Source organism: Macadamia integrifolia, chromosome 1 (assembly GCF_013358625.1).
Source record: "Macadamia integrifolia cultivar HAES 741 chromosome 1, SCU_Mint_v3, whole genome shotgun sequence".
Classification (NCBI taxonomy): domain Eukaryota; kingdom Viridiplantae; phylum Streptophyta; class Magnoliopsida; order Proteales; family Proteaceae; genus Macadamia; species Macadamia integrifolia.
Window position 1 is genome coordinate 17,647,517 of NC_056557.1, and position 20,556 is coordinate 17,668,072.

The window sequence follows — 20,556 nt, forward strand, 5'->3', positions numbered from 1 at the left end:
AATCCATTTCTTCAATTAACATTAGATCCTAAATATGTTGCTGAATTAGTGAGGTCACAACACCACAAAGGCAACAAGACAGCTTGACAGTGCTGGTTGTTGAGATTCCTCAACCACAATGCAGTAGTTCTGGCCTTCTGAGAGAAGGCCATTAGGCCACAATCGAAAGAAGATAGATGGAACTGGTTTGAAGGTAACCTTTTACTCGTATCAGGCCCTTCAGGATGCACTTTCATAAAAGTAATGTCAACAGAAATTTCTTGTCTATAGCAAGTTCTCTTTCCTAATCTGTGGGCTATCTTCCTTAATACAATCATGATATATACCAAAGGAAAATTAACACAAAGGTAAATAAATAGGCAATGTTGTAGAAACCCCGCAATATATTGGTACAATTACTATCCTATTTGATGTAGACTCCCATGCTGATCCCATGATGGTTTACACTATCAAAGAAGGGGACAGCAACAGTGCTGATCGAGCAAGCTCTAAGCTGGCCCAGTTTTGTCCTATTCTGGTTCTCTACAGCAGACCATCGTACCAGTTTAGTAGGCCTTATTTCCTAGAAGGATCCTCTATTGTCCTAAGTCATTGTCTTAGTAAACAAGTTAGTAGCTTTTAGTAAGTTTATGTTTAAGCCAATTAGTTTCTAAATTGAGTTTGTTTCCTTCTTTGGAATTCGGGATTCGTTCTACGTTTTATGTCTCTACCCTCTACTAATAACGAGGTGTTGCTGAATGCTTTAACAATTGACACTTAGTGAACGAATGAAAGAATGAATCTACAGCAATGTTTGATCCCTAATTCTGAGAAAGAATTGATTCAACAGATAAGATAGCTGTGGGTGAGAGACCCAGGACTAAGAAAGTCCATCCCATCCATGCCTATCCTATCATTATTCTTTGCTTCTCTTTGTTCTCAAGTGTGAGAATGATTGAGAGTTTATTACTATTTGTTTGAAGATCCAAAGTCCATCTATCAGATCAGCTTGAGGATCAGCCAAGAACAAGGATCAATTTCAGCAACTGTCAGGGTTTTGATGTCTGATCGATTTTGGCCATAACTCATCATCTGTAAAGTTCAAATTTAAAACTCTTTTGTGGATTTATAGAGCACATACTAGGGGTCCTTTGACCAGCTTCGCAGCCCCTATTGAGAAGCCTATGGCCGACCACAGGGTTTTTCCCATCTGCCAAGAAAACCCTAACTTTCTGCCTGTTTCTTGCTGTGTTTCTGTACTTTTGTCAACCTACTGTGGACCAAACCTGGAGGTTCTCTTGGCCTTTTTCAAAGCTACACTCAACCAGGTGTATAAGTCCATTGGACCCTTGATTTGTGAGTTACCAAATTTCTCTCGGTTAAGCCCTATTTCCAGAGTTTTGTGATTAACCCTATTTCCAGAGTTTTGTGATTAACTTAGATCTGATTCTAGTTTGGAGTTTGTTGTCATCTGGGTTATTTACTTAGGTGAGTAACCTTACATCACTATTATTCATAATAACTGAGTTTATCTATGAAAATCACTGAGAAGAAACATAGTGAACTCGTTTGCCCTCTCCCCTCGAGGTGTATTCTCAACAGCCCAAATCCAAACTTGGCCCAACCACTTGCTCTAATGAGCCTCTTCCGCCCCCTCATTTTAGTCAATAAGGCGACGCTTTATGCCCGCCTTATCCCTAAGGCGCTCCGAAAGACCCTCAAATGCCTCCGTCTCCTTACCGTCTTAAAAACTATGTTCTTGCTGTGTTTCTATACTTTTGTCAACCTATTGTGGACCAAACTTGGAGATTCTCTTGGCCTGTTTCGAAGCTACACTTGACCAGGTGTATAGGTCCATTGGACCCTTGATTTGTGAGTTACCAAATTTCTCTCGGTTAAGCCCTATTTCCAAATTTTTGTGATTAACTTAGATCTGATTCTAGTTTGGAGTTTATGTCATCTGGGTTATTTACTTAGGTGAGTAACCTTACATCACTAATATTCATAATAACTGAGTTTATCTATGAAAATCACTGAGAAGAAACATAGTTAACTCGTTTGCCCTTTCCCCTCGAGGAGTATTCTCGACAGCCCAAATCCAAACTTCCAAACTTGGCCCAACCACTTGCTCTGATGAGCCTTTGCCGCCCCCTCACTCTCGTTCCAAATGATACCCTGAACTATCTGGAATGTCAGAGGTCTCAACTCCTCTGCCAAACACTCCTCCATTCGCTCCCGTATCAAGTCTTCCAAATTTGTCACCTAATGCCTACTTGAAACTCGTGTTTTAGAAGCCACTGCCTCCCACATCATCACCTCTATAGCTCCTTCTTGGTCCTTCATTCCAACTACGCCCCTTCCCCTAATGGACGCATTTGGATCCTCTGGAATCCTCTTTTCCTCCACATCTCTCCCACTGCTTCATCCTCCCAAGTGATCCATTTTTCCTTCTCCCCTCCCTCGGGCTCCCCCCTCTCCTTCTTCTCTATTGTCTATGCTCATAACTGTGCTCCTAATAGACTTCCCCTCTGGTCCGATCTCCTCTCCTTCTCCTCCACCCTCTCCTCCCTTCCATGGGGTATCGGAGGAGATTTCAATGTGGTTAGGGCGTCCCATGAGAAATTTGGAGGTGCCGCTAAAGACGTCCCCTCCTCTGACTCTTTCAATGAGTGCATTGATGATATTGGGATGAATGACCTCAGATGGTCCGGTTCCAAATTCACCTGGCATAATCATCGAAGTGGAACCGATCATATGGCCTGCAAGCTTGACGGCCTCCTTGTTAATGAAGCTTGCTCACTTTTTTTCCTACCTCCAACACCTGTTTTGATCTCCCTAGCATTTCCGATCATTTCCCCATCTCCCTCTTTGTCTAGCCCCACATCTCTTTTGGCCCCAAACCCTTCAAATTTTTCAACATGTGGTCCCTTCATGATGACTTTCTCCCGTTGGTCAGGGACACCTGGGCCTTCCCTACCACCGTCTCCTCTTCTCCTTTCATTGGTTTTGCCAAAAAGCTAAAGAATGTCAAAGCGGCTCTCAAAGCCTGGAACTCTGCCACCTTTGGTAACATTTCTACTCAAGTCTCTTCCTGCCAAGAGAAGCTTGACCTCATCCAATCCAGGCTCAAGCTTGACCCAATTAATTCTTCCCTGGCTAAAGAAGAAAAGATGGCTGCTCTAGATCTCTCTTCCGCCCTGCTAAAAAAGAATCTTTCCTCCACCAGAAATCCAATATTATGTGGCTTGAGCTCGGCGACTCCAATTCGGCCTATTTCCACAATTCCCTCAAAAAAGCCCGAACCAATGCAACTCCATTCTTAAGCTCCTCTCTAGCTCCGGTTCTGAGCTTCTATCCCCCAATGATACTAAAGTCGAGGCTCTCTTACTTCGACGGCATTTTCCACCCCCTCCACCTCCACTTCTCCCCCTTCCCTGCCCCTCCAACATCCTTAATAAATTCATTCCTGACCACCTTCTGTCATCTCTTCAAGCCATCCCCTCGGATGATGAGTTCCTTTTTGTTGTCACCACAAATCAAACAAAGCTCCTGGCCCTGATGGCTTTAGCATAAGTTTCTTCTCCACTTCCTATCACATAATCCGAGATGACCTCATCTTTGCCATCCGTAGCTTCTTCCTCAACCCTTCCCAAATCAACGGGATCAACAATACCTTCCTCTGCCTCATCTCTAAGAAGGATGGTGCTTAATGCATTTCCGATTTCAAGCCTATCTCCCTCTATAACCTTCTCTATAAATTTATTGCTAAAATCCTTGCCAACCGAATCCAAGAGGTCATGGACTCCCTTGTCAGCCCAAACCAATCTGCCTTTGTTGTTAGTAGAAGTATCTCTGACAACATCATCCTTTGTCATGAAATCGTTAGAGAATTTAACTGCAAATCTCATTCTTCTGTCACCCTTCTTAAGATCAACATCCACAAGGCCTTTGATTCCATCCACTGGGATTTGATCTCCAAAATCCTCCTTCAAATGTCCTTCCCCCCTCCTTTGTCCACTGGATGCTCTCTTGCATCTCCACCCCCCACTTTTCCGTCCTCATCAATGGCAGCCTTGCAGGCTATTTCTCCTCTTCTATGGGTATCAGATAGGGATGCCCCCTCTCCCCCTTTCTCTTTTGTCTGGCCCTTAAAGTTTTCTCCCAATCCATTCAATTCTCCACTGACCACCACCTTATCTCCCATCCCCAAATGCAAATTTTTCATGCTAAAGCACATTGCCTTTGCTGACGACCTCATGATCTTAAAATCCGACCCTGATTCTATCTTCAATATCATGGCCTCCCTTCATCTTTTTTAGTCCCTCTTCGGCCTGAGAATCAATCTCCTCAAATCCAACCTCTTCCTCTTGGGAGTTTCTGATGCCCGTTAAACCCAGCTCCTCGCCATCTCTAGTTTTTCCCTTGGATCCCCTCCCCGTCAGATATCTAGGCCTCCCTCTCCAATCCTCCCGTCTCTCCTTTCACCACTGCTCCCCATCCTGGATTCCATCAAGAAAAGGCTTCAACTTTGGAAAGGCAAGCTCCTCTCCTACTCTGGTTGTCTTGACCTTATTCAATATATTCTCCAATCCCTCTATCTTTACTGGTCTGGCATCTTCATTCTCCCTACTTCCACCTCCAAAGCCATTGACTCCCTCCTTTGCTCCTTCCTTTGGAAAGGAACTGATGCCACCAGATTCCTCCACCCCATAAGCTGGTCTAGGGTTTGTCGCCCCAAAGCTAAATGAGGTTTGGGCCTTCGAAAACAAACTCTATTGCCATCTTAAAGCTCATCTGGAAGATTGCCTCCGAGGAATGCAGTATCTGAGTCTCTTGCGTCTACTCTGCCCCCCTTAAAAATGATTCCCTTTGGACGGCATCCCTCCTTCCGGATGCTTCTTGGATGTGGCGTAGCATCCTCAACTTCAAACATCTAGCCCTCTCTGTTATATCCTGCTCCATTGGCAACGGCTCCACCACCTCTCTTTGGTTAGATCCTTGGCACCCTGCTGGCATTCTTCTCTCCCATGGTCTCCCCCAGAATCATCTTTTCCTCTGGTTTACCAGATCCGCTAACGTGTCATCCATCCTCTCCAACAATGGTTGGTCTCCTCTGATTTTCCCTCACCCTTAGGCGGATCTCTGGTCCTCCCTCCCCCCATTCCCCTTGGCCACCGAGGATTAGATGATAAAGTTATGTGGTTGCCCTCTTCCTCAAGCTTGTTCACCTCAGCCTTTGCATGGAACTTCATCCGTTCTAAAGACCTGTTTATCCCTTGGCACAATATCATTCAAAGGGCACATTCCTAGTCACAGCTTTACCGCCTGGCGGGCCCTCTCCTACTGCCTCCCCACACAGTCCTTCCTCAACTTCTGCCACATTAAGGTCCCCTCCTCCTGTTGTCTATGCTAACCGTTTGAAGATGTTGACCATCTTTTCTTCTCCTGCCCCTTCTCTGCTTCCATCTGGGAGAGGGTCCTTCGCTCTTACTGGCCCTCCACCCGTCCTATCCTCCCCCTTGCTCGTGAATGGATATGGTTTGACATGGCCTTTGGTGGCTCTACCATGTGACAGTCAAAAAGCTTGCTTTTTGCGCCACCATCAACCACCTTTGGTTGGAGCGAAATCTTCGTAAATGGACTCCCAACTCCTGTTCTTTCGAAAGGATTTGGAAAGCCATCTACTTTGTTGTTAGCTCCAAGTTTAGCTGGCTTCGCCATTGCCCGGTTCGAGACACCCCAAGGAACAGGCTCATTGTTGTCTCCTAAGGTCTCCCTTCCTCTACTATTCCACCCCCCATTGACGTCTCCCTTAGCTAGAAGGGCTTAGCCTTTCCCCCTCCTCTAAGGGTTTGTTCCTTTTTGGCCCCCTTGTATATTCTTCTCCTTGGTAATGAACTATTTATTCATCCAAAAAAAAAAAATTTAACTTCAGAAAGCAAGAACACCTAACATACCTTCCTATCTTTCATCTTCTTTCCTGTGTAATGATCTTCTGGTTTCCTTCTTTTCCCACTTTTCTCCTTCTGTGAATAAATTTAAAACTATAAAAATATTAGAACATAAATAAGTATAATATGAGTCAGACAGCTATGCAAATTCAGTTCTGATGCATTTAAGGATAGAGTAATCAATTAATTCTAAAATATGCAAAATCCTTTTGTTGGTGAAAATATAGGTATTGACTTCAATACACATTGTGCCAATTGGTATGATAGGGGACATGATCTAAATTTTAATTACAGAATTTAATTCAAAGTGGAATATCAACAGTACATGCATGCAGGAAGAAAAACTTACAAGTATTAAGGACTTTGCTAGTTTATCACAATTATAAATTAGTTATATTTTCTACAGCAAGAAGACATTTGACATGATTTATGTGAGCATAATGACTAATTTACTATATGGTATGAAGTGGACCAGTGGGCAATGGACTGTGTTGCATGTAATAATGGAAATGTCGAAAAACAATCATTACTACTCATTGAAAGGAGAAACTAACTGTCGACAGTAATCAATTGTTGTAATGATGGGTTTTAGGGATGTTAGAATCCAAACAGTTCCTTCAGTTCTTTAGGGGTTTATTAGTCCTTGTAATATTCTAGAATATTCTATCCATTATTATAAATAAAAAGGGCTAGTATCAAGTTAGACACAAGTCATTATTCCTCTCGACATGGTATCAGAGCGGAGATCCAAACCTTAACCCTCTATCTCTCGGTGGTGCTTCTCTAAACTACTAAAAGCCTCTCTACCACATCTCTTCTCCTTGTCTGGGCTCTTAGATCTCCTTTTCCTAAATATTTGAGAGATTTTCCCAACCCTATTTTCACTATCAATTCGGGCTTTTTCACCCTAATCGACTTTTATGTGTTAGGGTTTTGTTTACCCTGCATTTTGCATTGATTTATGTTGATGATATCTTCCTCTGGTGCTGTTCACCGGCTATGTGGCCTATACTAGCCAGTTTTCCATCTTTGGTTCCCAACCTAAAGAAAATAGATTTTCAAGGTTTTGAAACCTTAATCGATTTTTGGTTTTCAGAGTCCCCCCCCCTGCAGCCCCCTTGAGTGGTAACCACGTTTACGAGCTCCACCACTTCCACGGGTGGTGACAACTCTGGCACCCTTCCCACATTACCTCCATGTGCTACTAAGCTTGATGGTACCAACTATGTTATGTGGTCACACTCATGTTGCATCTCCATCAAATCCAGTAGTTATTATGGGTGCCTTACTGGAACCACAAAGCGGCCTCCCATAGGTATTGACATAGTTGTCATGGCGTCGCCTAGGTGTCGCCAAGGGGGCGATTTGGCGTCCTGGCTAAAAAAGAAGTTCATGGCAATGCTACGATTTACGTGACTCACAAATGGCAGTCGCCATTAGCTGATAGGCGTCACCATGGCACCGCCATGGACTCCAGGTCACACCTAATTCACTAAGCGGTCGATTTTTTGTAAAATGCAGAGTGATTTTGATAGAGCTATGTTGATTTTTGATATCTGATGTTGCTTAATGTTGGTTTTATATGTTATAGGGTATATATTGTAGGTTTGTAGCATGCTAAATAACTTTAGAAAATAGGGGAAATAAAAAAGTAGCATACTAAATAACTTTAGAAAATAGGGAAAATAAAAAAATGACACGGGCGATTTGACCGCCATGGCAACGCCATAATGGGCGATTCATCGCCAAATCGATTAGCCACCCCTCCACCGCCTTGGATAGATTTGACGCCATGACAACTATGGGTATTGATATTGATAAATGGGACGCAAATTCTCTTGTTATGGCTTTCTTTGTCAACTCCCTGTAGCCACAATCACTCGTGGCTATCTCCTCTTTGATTCTGCTGCAAAGATATGGAAGTTTGTACAAGAGATTTACTCTCAGGTGCGGAATGATGCTCATGTATTTGAACTACGCCAGAAGGTTCGTGATTGAAGCAAAAAGGGCTAACTCTATCACAATACTATTATCAGTTGCGAACTATATGGCATGAGTTAGACTTTTATGAGGAATATGTTCCCAACACTCTATTGACAACACCAACTTTCATAAACGAGAAGATAAGATTAGAGTCTATGACTTCCTGGCAGGTTTGAATGTGGAATATGACTAGTTGCGGACTCAAGTTCTGAGTCGGTCTCCCTTTCCTACCTTGGAGCAACCCTATGCTATGATACAACTTGAGGACAGCCCTTGTACTACTATGCTCCCATAGCCTATTCCCGCTCCCCCCGAGAGATCTACTCTTGCTTCTGGCACTCAATCCTACAACGTAGTGTTGGAGATTCCACTTCATAGAATCATATGAACAACCCCATAGTGTTTAGAATACAAGAATCATAAAAGAGATTAATCATGGGTGCAGTCCCTAAACGAAGATCAATAATTTTTTCCCTCATGATCTTAAAACACACAAACATGTAGATTTTCCTCATCTATGATAATCAATGGGAGTAAAGGAATACATGTGTGTTAGTTTAGAAGCCCCATGAGTATTGATTGCGAACCTCTGTCCCATGTGCTTGAAGATTGGTCCCATGAAGATGACAATGAAAAACTACTCAATGGAGTTCCATCCACTAAGATCTTCTGCAGCCATTCACCCTTGAAATTCTATCACATATGCACTACTGTAAGGGGAGTCTGTGCTTCCAAAAACATGAAGATGTTAAAGTGACGGATACAAGGATCATTAGCTTTTATTTATAATAGAATCCCTAAAACCCTAATTCATTCCCAAAATGGATTAGGCTAGGTATATCCCACCTGGAGTGGGCCAGATTAGCCTGGGCCCAATAGATCATTCTGGATCAGTTAAGCCCATAAAAACCTAACATGTAGCCCCACAGTTTGGTGGCTCGTCTACTAGAGCTCCAATGAAGTGCGACTATTGTGGTAAGGAGTGTCATACAAAAGAGCATTGTTGGAAGTTTCATGGCTGCCCTACTGATACATCTGGCAAAGGTCGTGGAAAGAGTCAGGGTAATCTAGTCAGGTAAACCATACCGAGGTCCCAGGCTCTGACTCTGCACCTAGCATCTTAGCAACCTCTCTATCATCTAATGAGCTTATAACTTTCCAAAATCCTCTGATGCGTATGGAACCCCCTGCATCTACAACTACGAGTTCTACTCACTCCACTCCATCCAGTTCAGGTACCTATTAGTGGTCATAGTACATCTGTCCAGAATACCACGTGGATTATTAACTCTGGGGCATCAGTCACATGACAGGTTCCTTGGCTCTTTTCTCTCAATATACTACCTACTTTGGTGGTAAGGTCAGATTAGCCAACAGGACTCATTCCACTATTTTGGGAAAGGGCTCTATAAGTTATAATCCTACCTTAATACCTTATCCCTTTCAACTGTTTTGCATGTTCCATCTTTTCCTATAAACTTATTGTCCATTAGTAGTCTTACTTCCAGTCATAATTGCAAATTCATATTTTTTCCGTCTCATTATGTTTTTCAAGATCTGGAGACGGGGGTAACGATTGGTTCTAGTAGGATGTGTGGTGATCTATATCTATATGATAATGACTCATCTTCTGTCTCTGGTTAGGCTCTTCAGACATCTTCTACGTCACTTCCTATCTCTGAGTTACTACAGTGGCACAGTCAATTGGGACATCCTCCTTTGGAGACCTTAGCTAGGCTTTTTACTTCTTTTAAGCATTATAACTCGATTCTTTTTTTTTTTTTTGTGTAATGGCCAAACAAACTCGAAGCACATATTTTGTTTCTGGCAATAAAAGTGCCACTCCTTTTTCATAATACATTCTAATATTTGGGCTCCATCTCATTATATGTCTATTAATGGTTTTCAATGGTTTGTCTCTTTTATTGACTGTCATTCTCGGACCAATTGGGTTTATATGATGCAAACCAAGAACGAGACCATTCAATGGTTTCAACGGTTTCACTGTATAGTGCAGACTCAATTCGGTGCTACTAATTACTATTGAGATTCTTCAATGTGAAGTGACAATGGCCATGAATACTTCGAAGGGTCTTTTCAGACTTGTATTTCTACTCACGGGATGGTCTATCAGACCAGTTATGTTGATATCCGGCTGTTGCTGAGTAAAAGAATCGCCATCTTTGTGAGGTAGAATGCTCTCTTATGTTTGAGATGCATGTTCTTTCCCAATATTGGAGTAACACAGTTCTCACTTTTGCTTTTCTGATCAACCGAATTCCTTCTTGGGTCCATGACTTCTGGTCCCTTGTGGATCTTCTCCAAGGCTCTTCTGCTTTTCCTATTCCTCCTAAGGTATTCAACTGTGTCTGTTATGCTCATGATCATCATCCTCACAGGAAATTTGATCCTTGTGGTATCCAGTGCAGTTTTCTGGGGTACTCTCCCACTCAGAAAGGCTATCGATGTTTTTCCCCTCTTACTCGGCGTTGGTTTTGTGAATATGGATGTTGTCTTTCACGAATTTGCATCTTACTACGCTGCACCACCTCTTAAAGGGGAGTCTTCTTCCATAGTGGAAGATGTATTACTTCCTAAACTTGCTACACCATCATATGTTATCCCTACCGATGTTCCTTTTCAGGGGAAGAAAGACACTCCTACTATAGCTTAACCTTTCCCAGAGATGCGTGTTTATGGTCACAGGCAACAAACAGCAAACCCAGACCACTGCACATCCAACACCTACTCTACCACATCAATCGTCTCCTCTAGAAGCTAATCTAGTCCCCTCGAACCTAGGTAATTCTCTTTCCCCTCTTGTTGATGTTCCAGTTGCTAGTGTTGACCCTTCTTTTGAGTTGCCTATTGCTATTCGCAAAGAACTAGGTATTGTACTTTACATCCTATTGTTAAAAATGTTTCTTATGACTCACTTTCTCCATCCTACTATAGTTTTGTGTCCTCTCTGTCTTTTGTGTCTATTCCCTAGACCTGACAAAAGCAAGTACGGAATCACAATGGCAGGAGTTATGGTTGAGCAGATGCAGGCTCAAAGGAAAACTGACACATGGGATCTAGTGTGCCTTCCCTCACAGAAGAAGACAATTAGTTGTAAGTGGGTCTTCACACTTAAACAGAAGGCTGACTAATGTAAGGTAGGTTCACCCTAAGGCAAATCAACCCCAACCAAGTGTTAGGTCAGATTTCAGATCTCAGAACCAAAAAATATAACTCACAGAGATGGATTAGGACAGAATAGTCACAAAATTAAAAGACTTTGGAATTCCACACCTGGTTGACTGTAGGCTTAGAGTAGGGCATAATACACCCTGAGCATCACTTGGGCTGAAAGCTGGCAGAAATACAGCAACAGAAACAGGGCCAGCAATCAGGGTTCGAATGGCTGAATGGGGTAAATCCTACAGCAATCAAACCAGGCCCCTGATGGCCATGAAAACTGGATCGAGTAGCCTCCTTATGGACCTTATGGCACCCTCCAAAGGGTTTTAAAATTGGCTGGCAGGACTGGGAGCTATGAAGAATTTTGGTCTAGGTCCAAATTAGGAAACTTCTGAGCCTATTCCAAGAAACAGTTGTAACAACGTTTGTAGGAGCCCTCCTCTTGGTCGAGTGTCCCTTTTGGGGTGCTGAACAAAACCCCAAAAGCTTGAGTTGATCTGGACACAGGTTAGGGAGATCTGGCTGATTGAATCCTGCCCAGAAATTGTGAATCCTGCCCAGAAATTGCTCTCCAGGCCTGCCGCAAGTCTTGTAACAGCCTTAGTTATGCTGGCTGTTTGATATTTGTAACAACCTTATCAAACTCTTAACAATCTTCAGCTGAATAACAGAAAACAAAGAAGAAATATAGAAAATAGAACCAATGGAAGGTTGAGAAGGGTGGAAGAGAATAATGGAATGAATATCTCACCCCTCAAGGAATTAGGCATACCCACCTCTCAATAACAGCCTTTCAGCCAAAGAGTATTCACTCAATAAACTCGTTAATCAAATCTAGTTATTACAATCGATGGGTGACTCTTTATAGGCTTACATAACTTGAACATAAAGCAACAATAAAATAAGAAACTAATGGACTGAAATAAGTACTTTCTAATTTGTGTCTAACTTGCTAGCCAAGCTTAACTAAAATTAGAAACCAATAACTGAACTCAAGAAGGAAACTATCCTTGTTACAAATAGAAAAGTAATTGACCAACAAAATAGGAAACTAGGAACTAACAAAAATAAAAGTTATTCCTAATATAGAAGTTGATGTAGCTCTTCTTCTTGAGGTTACTTTCCACCAACTAAAATACAGTTGTAGGGATCCTTTGGAAGATCTTTTGTAACCAAAACTTGGAGGAATCACTATTTATGTGAACAGTAACTTCATGTGGGGCTGCATAGAGATTGGAAACCTGGCCGCACATCTGTTTCAAGGCTGGCCCAAAATAGGCCAGATCTGGGCTGGCCCTTGCGTGGTTTGATCCATCCACATCACTGATGGTACAGTGGATCGTTACAAGACTAGACTTGTTGCCAATGGCCTCACTCAAACTTATGGGATTGACTACCAAGAGACATTTGCTCCAGTAGTTAAGATGAACACAATCCTTGTCATCTTATCCAGTGTTGTTAGCTTAGGTTGGGACCTTCAACAATTGGATGTGAAAAATGTATTCCTTTATGGGGAACTTGAGGAAGAAGTGTATATGAACATTCCTCCTGGGTTCACTTGCTCTAAAACCCAAGGAAAGGTGTGCAAGTTAAAGCGTGCATTATATGGGCTGAAGCAATCCCCTCATGCTTGGTTCAGGAATTTTCCCCAAGGCTATGATTGCTACAGTCTTCTCTCAAATTTATGTCGACCACACTCTATTCATCACGAGATCTAATGGGAAGATTGCGATATTGATCATCTATGCAGATGATATTGTTGTTACAGGTAATGATGTTGCAAAGATTTCTTGCCTCAAGAAAAACCTGGGTGAGGAATTCGAAATTAAAGATCGAGGATAGCTTTGTTACTTCCTTGGCATTGAAGTTGCCAGGTCTTCTCATAGAATCTACTTGTCTCAGCGAAAGTATATGCTTAACCTTCTTTCTAACATAGGTATGTTGGGGTGCAAGCATGCGGATACTCCTATTGATGCTAATGGTCACCTGGTTAGCAAGGAAGATGATTCTGTGGACAAGGGGAGATATCAAAGATTAGTTGGTCATTCAATCTATCTTTCTCATGCTCGCCCCGATATAGCATATGCCGTCACCTTTGTTAGTCAGTATATGCATGATCCTTACTCGATGACAAACACTGATGACCTTTTATTCTAGTCCCGCAAACGGTGACAATCTGTTACTAAAGATTTCCTGCTCAGTGAAGGCCTGTAATAAACAGATAAGAAACTGAACCGGAATGATGTTCGGGAAGGATGCTCCGATGCCAAAATCAGTAACAGTTCTAAATGTCTTACCTTCAATTATGCTAACTCCTCCTTATATACTAGTCGGCACTATCGCCCATTGGTTGCTCAGCCATTATCTTGCTGATCTGGATGTGAGCGCCATTGGTGGGCAAGTCCTTGTCTTGGCTGACATGGCAGAGCCTCTAACAGTTAACCTGAGCACAGTTGTACTCGAGTTTAATAACTGTTGACTTTACCATTGTAGGGTTTAGTGACCATGGTTTAGGGTTTAAAGTATCGGTCCGTATCGTACCGTATCTGCCCTTACTGATACGATACGGACCAATACAATACATGAAATTTTTAAAACCTTTTGTATTGGTACGTATCTTACGATACACCACCAATACACACCTATACGCACCGATACTCACCGATACGTACCGATACTCTATGGAAAATTCAAAATCGAAGTGAAATGTATGTTTCGGTATGTATCGGTACATATCGGTATGTATCGAACGATACACACCGATATATACCGATACAATCATAAAACGGCCATAATGGGTAATTTTTTAGAAAAACACAATTTTTTGAGATGTTTTTGTTCCAAAGTTGCTGCCAATCATTTTTTTCTCTAACTAAAGTGAAAATCAAGGTTGGGAACAAGGATTTTACATTTATGAGACAACTACAAACCTTGGATTCTTAGTGCGATACTCTCAATTTACTGTTTATGCATAATACACGTTATATATAGCTTTTTTTAACTATTTTTTTATGCAAAAGTGTATAAAAAAGTGTTTCATATCCATTTATGTGCGTATCTTTAGCGTATCTCAGATAGGATACAATACCCTCCGATACGTATCTTAATTTTGGCCGACCGATACTGGTACTTTAATCCTTGCCATGGTTAGGTTCAGGTGGCTATGGATGTCACCATCCTATAGTTAGCTATGGAATCTAGGTGATACGTTGGTGATAGAGACAGCTTCTCCCGTGATACATCTGGTTGATACACCTGGTTAGTGCAATCAACCTCATGTGGAGCCAATCAGTGCTTCTAGTAATGGAGACGACCAAGTCTCTTGAGGTCGGCTCCAGTCATGGAGTACTAGTCATGTGCTGTGTTTGCCATACTAGGTAGGTGTCATTAGGAAGCATGGGACCGACTAGGAAACGCAAAGCCGACCAAGAGGTGCAGGGACCGACCGGAACTGCTAGAGGTTCCTCTCGCCTTGTCGGCGATCACCGTCCTCACGAACTAATGACATACATCTTTCTCTAATCGGCCGACCACATTATGGTATATCACTAAAAATGTCAAAAATTTCCATAACAACTTTTAAGCAGTACTGGACACCACTATCTGGAAAGGTTTTTCCCATATTTCGTGACATAAAGCATAAAATTCGCTTATTAAGCCTCCTAGACTTCCTAGGAAAGTGAAGGCAACGTCAACCTGATAGTATTATGCGCAACAGTTGAGATTCAGAGTGTTATCTCAATTGATGTAAAATATCATCAAATAACGAAAGTTTAGACAAAAACAGCATCAAAACTTTACTAGTCATTGCCAACAATAATGGTGTAACTCCTTCTCAGAAAAAAATAATTAACTCAAAACCCCACTAAAAATAGTCTAAATTTTACTTCAACCAGATTAGTATGACAAGGAGAAACTTAAGTATGAGTTCCTTGCGAAACCAAGTTCTGCCACAATAGAACCGTCTGATATTTCAAGAAGAAATTTATGGGGACCAAGTCATTAAAAGCTGAGCTCACCGTCATCCACCGACACCTGAGAGCAACATCACGGACAGTCTTGTCACGAAGTGTGGCTGCAATCTTGATGTACCTCATGATACTCGGTTCATCAGCATACCTAATTATTTCACGTAGGGTAGTTAATATCTGCATGACTTCAAATGAAAGGAAATAAAGAAAATATAACATTTATGAGCAATCAATTGGAGAGTTCCACGTCATAATGTTAGAGAAATCCATGACCAACTTCCAGAAAAAAAAAAAAAAAAAAACATTGAAGTCGTTACAGCCTAAAAACCATTGCAATCTTGAAAGTAAAGGCATGATACTTGATGTCAGCAGCAATTTATTTAATCTAAAGAGTTTTAACAGGGAAATAAGCGGGAAGAGTAATCAAGTACACAAAACTAACGTTCTTTAAACTCCTTGACGTAGGGCAGGTTGATGAACCATAAATAGGTGGGGGCAACAAAGAAATAGAAGACAATGTGTTAATTTAGGAGAGAAAGTCAGCAAACTAGGTCTTAGACTGTCTAATGCATATTGTTGTAGAGCCTTTTCTTATTTTCTGTTAGTTAATTGGATCCAGGCTGATTTCTTCAGGAACTCCAGGGCCCTTGGCATGCTGGCCCTTTGCCCCGTCTCTTTCTATTACATCTTCCAAAGCCTTCAGCAATGTTCATTAAAACTTGGAAATCAGGTCTGGTGAAAGGGTTTAGACTTCTGAAAGCCTATCAGGGTCAGTTGAGAACATCATATCTTCAATTTGATGGCGACACCTTCATAATGTCTGTAAGGCTTCCGCTCTCAAATGAGATGTCAGCAGCTGTTCTTAAGTTGTTTTGGAACCATCAGGATTGAAGAGAGACTAAGAAAAAGTGAAGACCATAGGGCTGGCTCATTTGATATTGAAGCTCTTGTAACATGTCTGAGCAGAAAGAACGGTTCACTAACATAATTGGACCATTTAAAATCCATATGAGATCCAACCATAGAAAGATTTTGTACTTGCTTGACCTTTAGGAGAAGGGACTCTCTTGCAAGGAGCTGATATCATCTTAACTCAACTTTTCTGTTCCAACTTATTGCCTGATGAACAATAAACATCAGATACAATACCTTGTCACTAAGCTCAGCTGGCACTTTCAAAAGTATCATGTTTCTTCCCTGAATTAAATGTACTTGAAAAAGATGCTGGTGCGGTTTAAAAGTTTTTACTGTCCTCTGCACATTGTGAATGAAGAAAGTCTTTCTAGAAAATGGCTCTATAGAAATGTTCAGAAACAAATAGTGTGCAGAGAAGGGTGGTAGCTGCCTAGTATAACTCAACAATAATTGGGATCCAAAATATTCAGAAATGATGAGTAGTATCCTTCCTTAAAAATCAGTGGACATGTTTGTACTAAACAGTTGTATGGAATGCTATGGTCGAGTAACAAACTTTGTATGGTATAAGGGGAATTTTCTTTACTTTCAAATGGAATCATTTGACTAGTCAACAAAAGTAAATGAGTATCCTAAGAAGTTGCAACTACATCATAAAGGAGTTTGGAAAGAAATATGGAAAATTTAACCCAATTCGATAACTTAACAGGACACTTTTTTCAATGGGTGAAGCAGCACCAAGTGATGTAATACTGAAATTGAGGAAGCTCAAAACAGTACCAGGGTAGGATCTTTTCTCAGAGAATAGGGAATTCTAGATATGGAGAATAGGATATTGCTAAAACTTGTTGAAAGATGAAAAAAAGATGGAACAATAAACAATAATATAACACCCGGGCTTCACACCGCAAGGTGGATCGACTGGATCAAACACCAACCTACCTTGATCAAACACAAGGGATTTCTTGATCAAACACAAGAGATTCTTGATCAAACACAAGAAGAGAGTTGCATAAGCAAACTTTGATTTCAAATTCTGAGTTGTTTTTTTGAATGCTTACAATTGATCCCTATTTATAGGACCAACTCAACAAAACATTACATACCCAACTTCCAACTAACAATAGTAGAAAGTCTTCACTTATTAAAGTTGGGGTAGGAAAGTCTTCACCTTCCAACTACTAAAGTTGGAAAAGTCTTCACCTACCAACTACCAAAAGTAGAAAAATCCTCACCTCTTAAAGTTACAATGGAAAAGTCATCCCCCAACTACCAAAGGTGGAAAAGTCTTCATCCCCCACCTACCAAAGGTGGAAAAATCTTCATCCCCCAACTACCAAAGGTGGAAAAGTCTTCATCCCCCAACTACCAAAGGTGGAAAAATCATCACCTCTTAAAGTTGGTATGGGAAAGTCTTCACCCCACCATTACTTACAAAAGTGAGTTGATTCTCCTCCCCCTTTTTAGAAAAGTAAAAAGTAAAAGTAAAAGTAAAAGTACCTTCTAAACATTTATTGACCCCATGACTGGTTCAACTAATGAACCAAACCACTGCTAGACCAAAACATGTAAACCAGAGTAACTAATCCCGTATGCATACCTATTACCATGGTTTAGACTCATTAAACTATTGAAGTTGCCTATTACATTAAAAAAAACCCTTGGACCAAAGGCCCAACATGCATATAACCCAACCATAGACTTATTCCTAAGAAAACAAACCCATTTTGGTGATAAATCTGCATCAACTCTCCCCAGCTTGAAAAAATTCGCCCTCGAATTTTGTAGTGATGAGGGGGAAACCACATGTGATTAGCATCTTTAACCATTCCCAAACAAAACTCGAGTGGTGTAGGAACGTTGGGGATAAAGTCTGCAACGTGTGGAGTTCTCTCTTCAAAGAACCATGGTGGCATAATGAACTCTACATGATCATCCTCTGAATCAATATAGGTTGTGAAAGTTGAATTCATAGAGTCCTCAACATTGGTAATCTCCTTGGCAAAGACTTGAGGGATAAGCTCCAACTTTTCAAGAACAATGTCTTCAATGTCGATTTCTTCCACATGAGTCTCAATGATGGGATCATCATTGTCTAACCCCTCTTTGACAGTAGAAATTGTTGGAATTTCTTCCACACTAACCTCAACTTCTGACTTTGGTTCGGTGATGGGAGGTGTCATCTCATGTTGCTCCTTTGCATATTGTACAAGAATGGCCATGTGGTCTGTTAATTCTTTCATGCTCTTGTCACCAGTGGGTGGTTTTTGGAAATCTAAAGAAGACTTTAAAGGGGACTCGGGTGGAGGGAAGTACATTCTTCGTTCATGTTTAGATAGGCACATGCCCGCCAACTCGTACTTCATTTCTTCCCAAGTAATGGGAGATCTACCATGATCTTTTAGATCCCTTTCTTTGGTTCTCCACCACTCGCGGGCTGACCCAACTAGCTTAGTATGCGCTAGGTTCATCTTGTGCGACTCAGATAATTCAAACCGGTCAAAGTAGTTATCTAAAGTAACCAACCAATCAAAAAATACCTGGGAATCATGCTTGTCGCTGAACTCCTTTAATTCAAGCTTGACCTTCTGTGATTCATTAGCACGTCGACGGGGTGCTTCAAGATCACCATTGAAATAAGATCTTACATGCTCCTCAAAGGTAGGTGGTGCTGTAGGGGTTCTTTGTTGTGCCCTTTCAGCACTTCTCCTATGTTGACGATGCACAGCAGATTGTAGTTGATACCTGTCCTCCCTTTCGAATGGTACATTGCTACCTTGTATTGGAGTAGTACTTTGATTCTCAAGTGATTGCAACCTCGCACTTATGATCTTCTGTCCAGTAGAGAGCTGTTGAAGCATCTCAATGACTTTTGCCATTGGATCAGGTGGAGGCGGCGGCCACTGTGACTCATTCTCTGCCATCCTCTGATACCAATTGATGTAATACTGAAATTGAGGAAGCTCAAAACAGTACCAGGGTAGGATCTTTTCTCAGAGAATAGGGAATTCTAGATATGGAGAATAGGATATTGCTAAAACTTGTTGAAAGATGAAAAAAAAGATGGAACAATAAACAATAATATAACACCCGGGCTTCACACCGCAAGGTGGATCGACTGGATCAAACACCAACCTACCTTGATCAAACACAAGGGATTTCTTGATCAAACACAAGAGATTCTTGATCAAACACAAGAAGAGAGTTGCATAAGCAAACTTTGATTTCAAATTCTGAGTTCTCCTTGAATGCTTACAATTGATCCTATTTATAGGACCAACTCAACAAAACATTACATACCCAACTTCCAACTAACAATAGTAGAAAGTCTTCACTTATTAAAGTTGGGGTAGGAAAGTCTTCACCTTCCAACTACTAAAGTTGGAAAAGTCTTCACCTACCAACTACCAAAAGTAGAAAAATCCTCACCTCTTAAAGTTACAATGGAAAAGTCATCCCCCAACTACCAAAGGTGGAAAAGTCTTCATCCCCCACCTACCAAAGGTGGAGTCTTCATCCCCCACCTACCAAAGGTGGAAAAATCTTCATCCCCCACCTACCAAAGGTGGAAAAGTCTTCATCCCCCAACTACCAAAGGTGGAAAAATCTTCATCCCCCAACTACCAAAGGTGGAAAACCTACCAAAGGTGGAAAAGTCTTCACCTCTTAAAGTTGGTATGGGAAAGTCTTCACCCCACCATTACTTACAAAAGTGAGTTGATTCCCCTCCCCTTTTCTAGAAAAGTAAAAAGTAAAAGTAAAAGTCACTTATTGACCCCATGACTGGTTCAACTAATGAACCAAACCACTACTAGACCAAAACATGTAAACCATAGTAACTAATCCCGTATGCATACCTATTACCATGGTTTAGGCTCATTAAACTATTAAAGTGGCCTATTACATTAAAAAACCCTTGGACCAAAGGCCCAACATGCATACAACCCAACCATAGACTTATTCCTAAGAAAACAAGCCCAATTTGGTGATAAATCTGCATCAGTTAGTAGTCAAACGTTGGAGGAGTCTATATAAGTCTTGGTCTCAATATTGTAAGGGTATTTTTTCATCTAATTAAAAGTGTTGTTTTAGAAGTTGGTTTCCCTCAAAGAAACCAGTTTGTCTTTTTCTTATTCACCCAAAATAGGTGAAAATAAGAACAAAGGCAAGGATCGGGAGCTGGCATACTTGACTCGTGATAAAGATCAAGGAAGTTGGGACTCTTCCACACGAGTTACCCAGCAAGTTATCATGCCCATAACAACACGAGCGATAAAGATCAAGGAAGTTGGGACTCTTCCACACGAGTTACCCAGTCAAGTTATCATGCCCATAACAATACAAGCCTTGGGAGAACTCAACCCCCATAAACTGCCTTATAAGGTGAGGAAACCCAAGACCACATCCACCCACATCAAATCTCTTTTGTAACCAATGTGGGATCATGGAATTGTAACATACCACACTTCCATACCCACTCCAGATCAGGTAGCCCTTTCTAAGCGGGTCCACTCTGCTCTAGGGTCTGTTTGGTGGCAGGTAGCCCCTCACTAGTAGCTTCACTCTAGCAGCAA

The 20,556-nt window shown here is 41.4% G+C and overlaps 1 protein-coding gene across 1 annotated transcript in view; it reads right to left on the minus strand.

Annotated features, from left to right (window-relative positions):
* Positions 1–15,265, minus strand: part of LOC122080925 — a 54,721-nt gene extending 39,456 nt beyond the window's left edge. The window contains exons 1-2 of the mRNA XM_042647821.1: positions 15,116–15,265; positions 5,937–6,005 (exon numbers count right to left, since the gene is read on the minus strand). Of these exons, the coding sequence (XP_042503755.1) occupies positions 5,937–6,005; positions 15,116–15,250 (204 nt within the window). The 5' untranslated portion in view covers positions 15,251–15,265. The remainder of the gene's footprint in view (positions 1–5,936; positions 6,006–15,115) is intronic.
* Between the last annotated feature and the right edge of the window lie 5,291 nt (positions 15,266–20,556).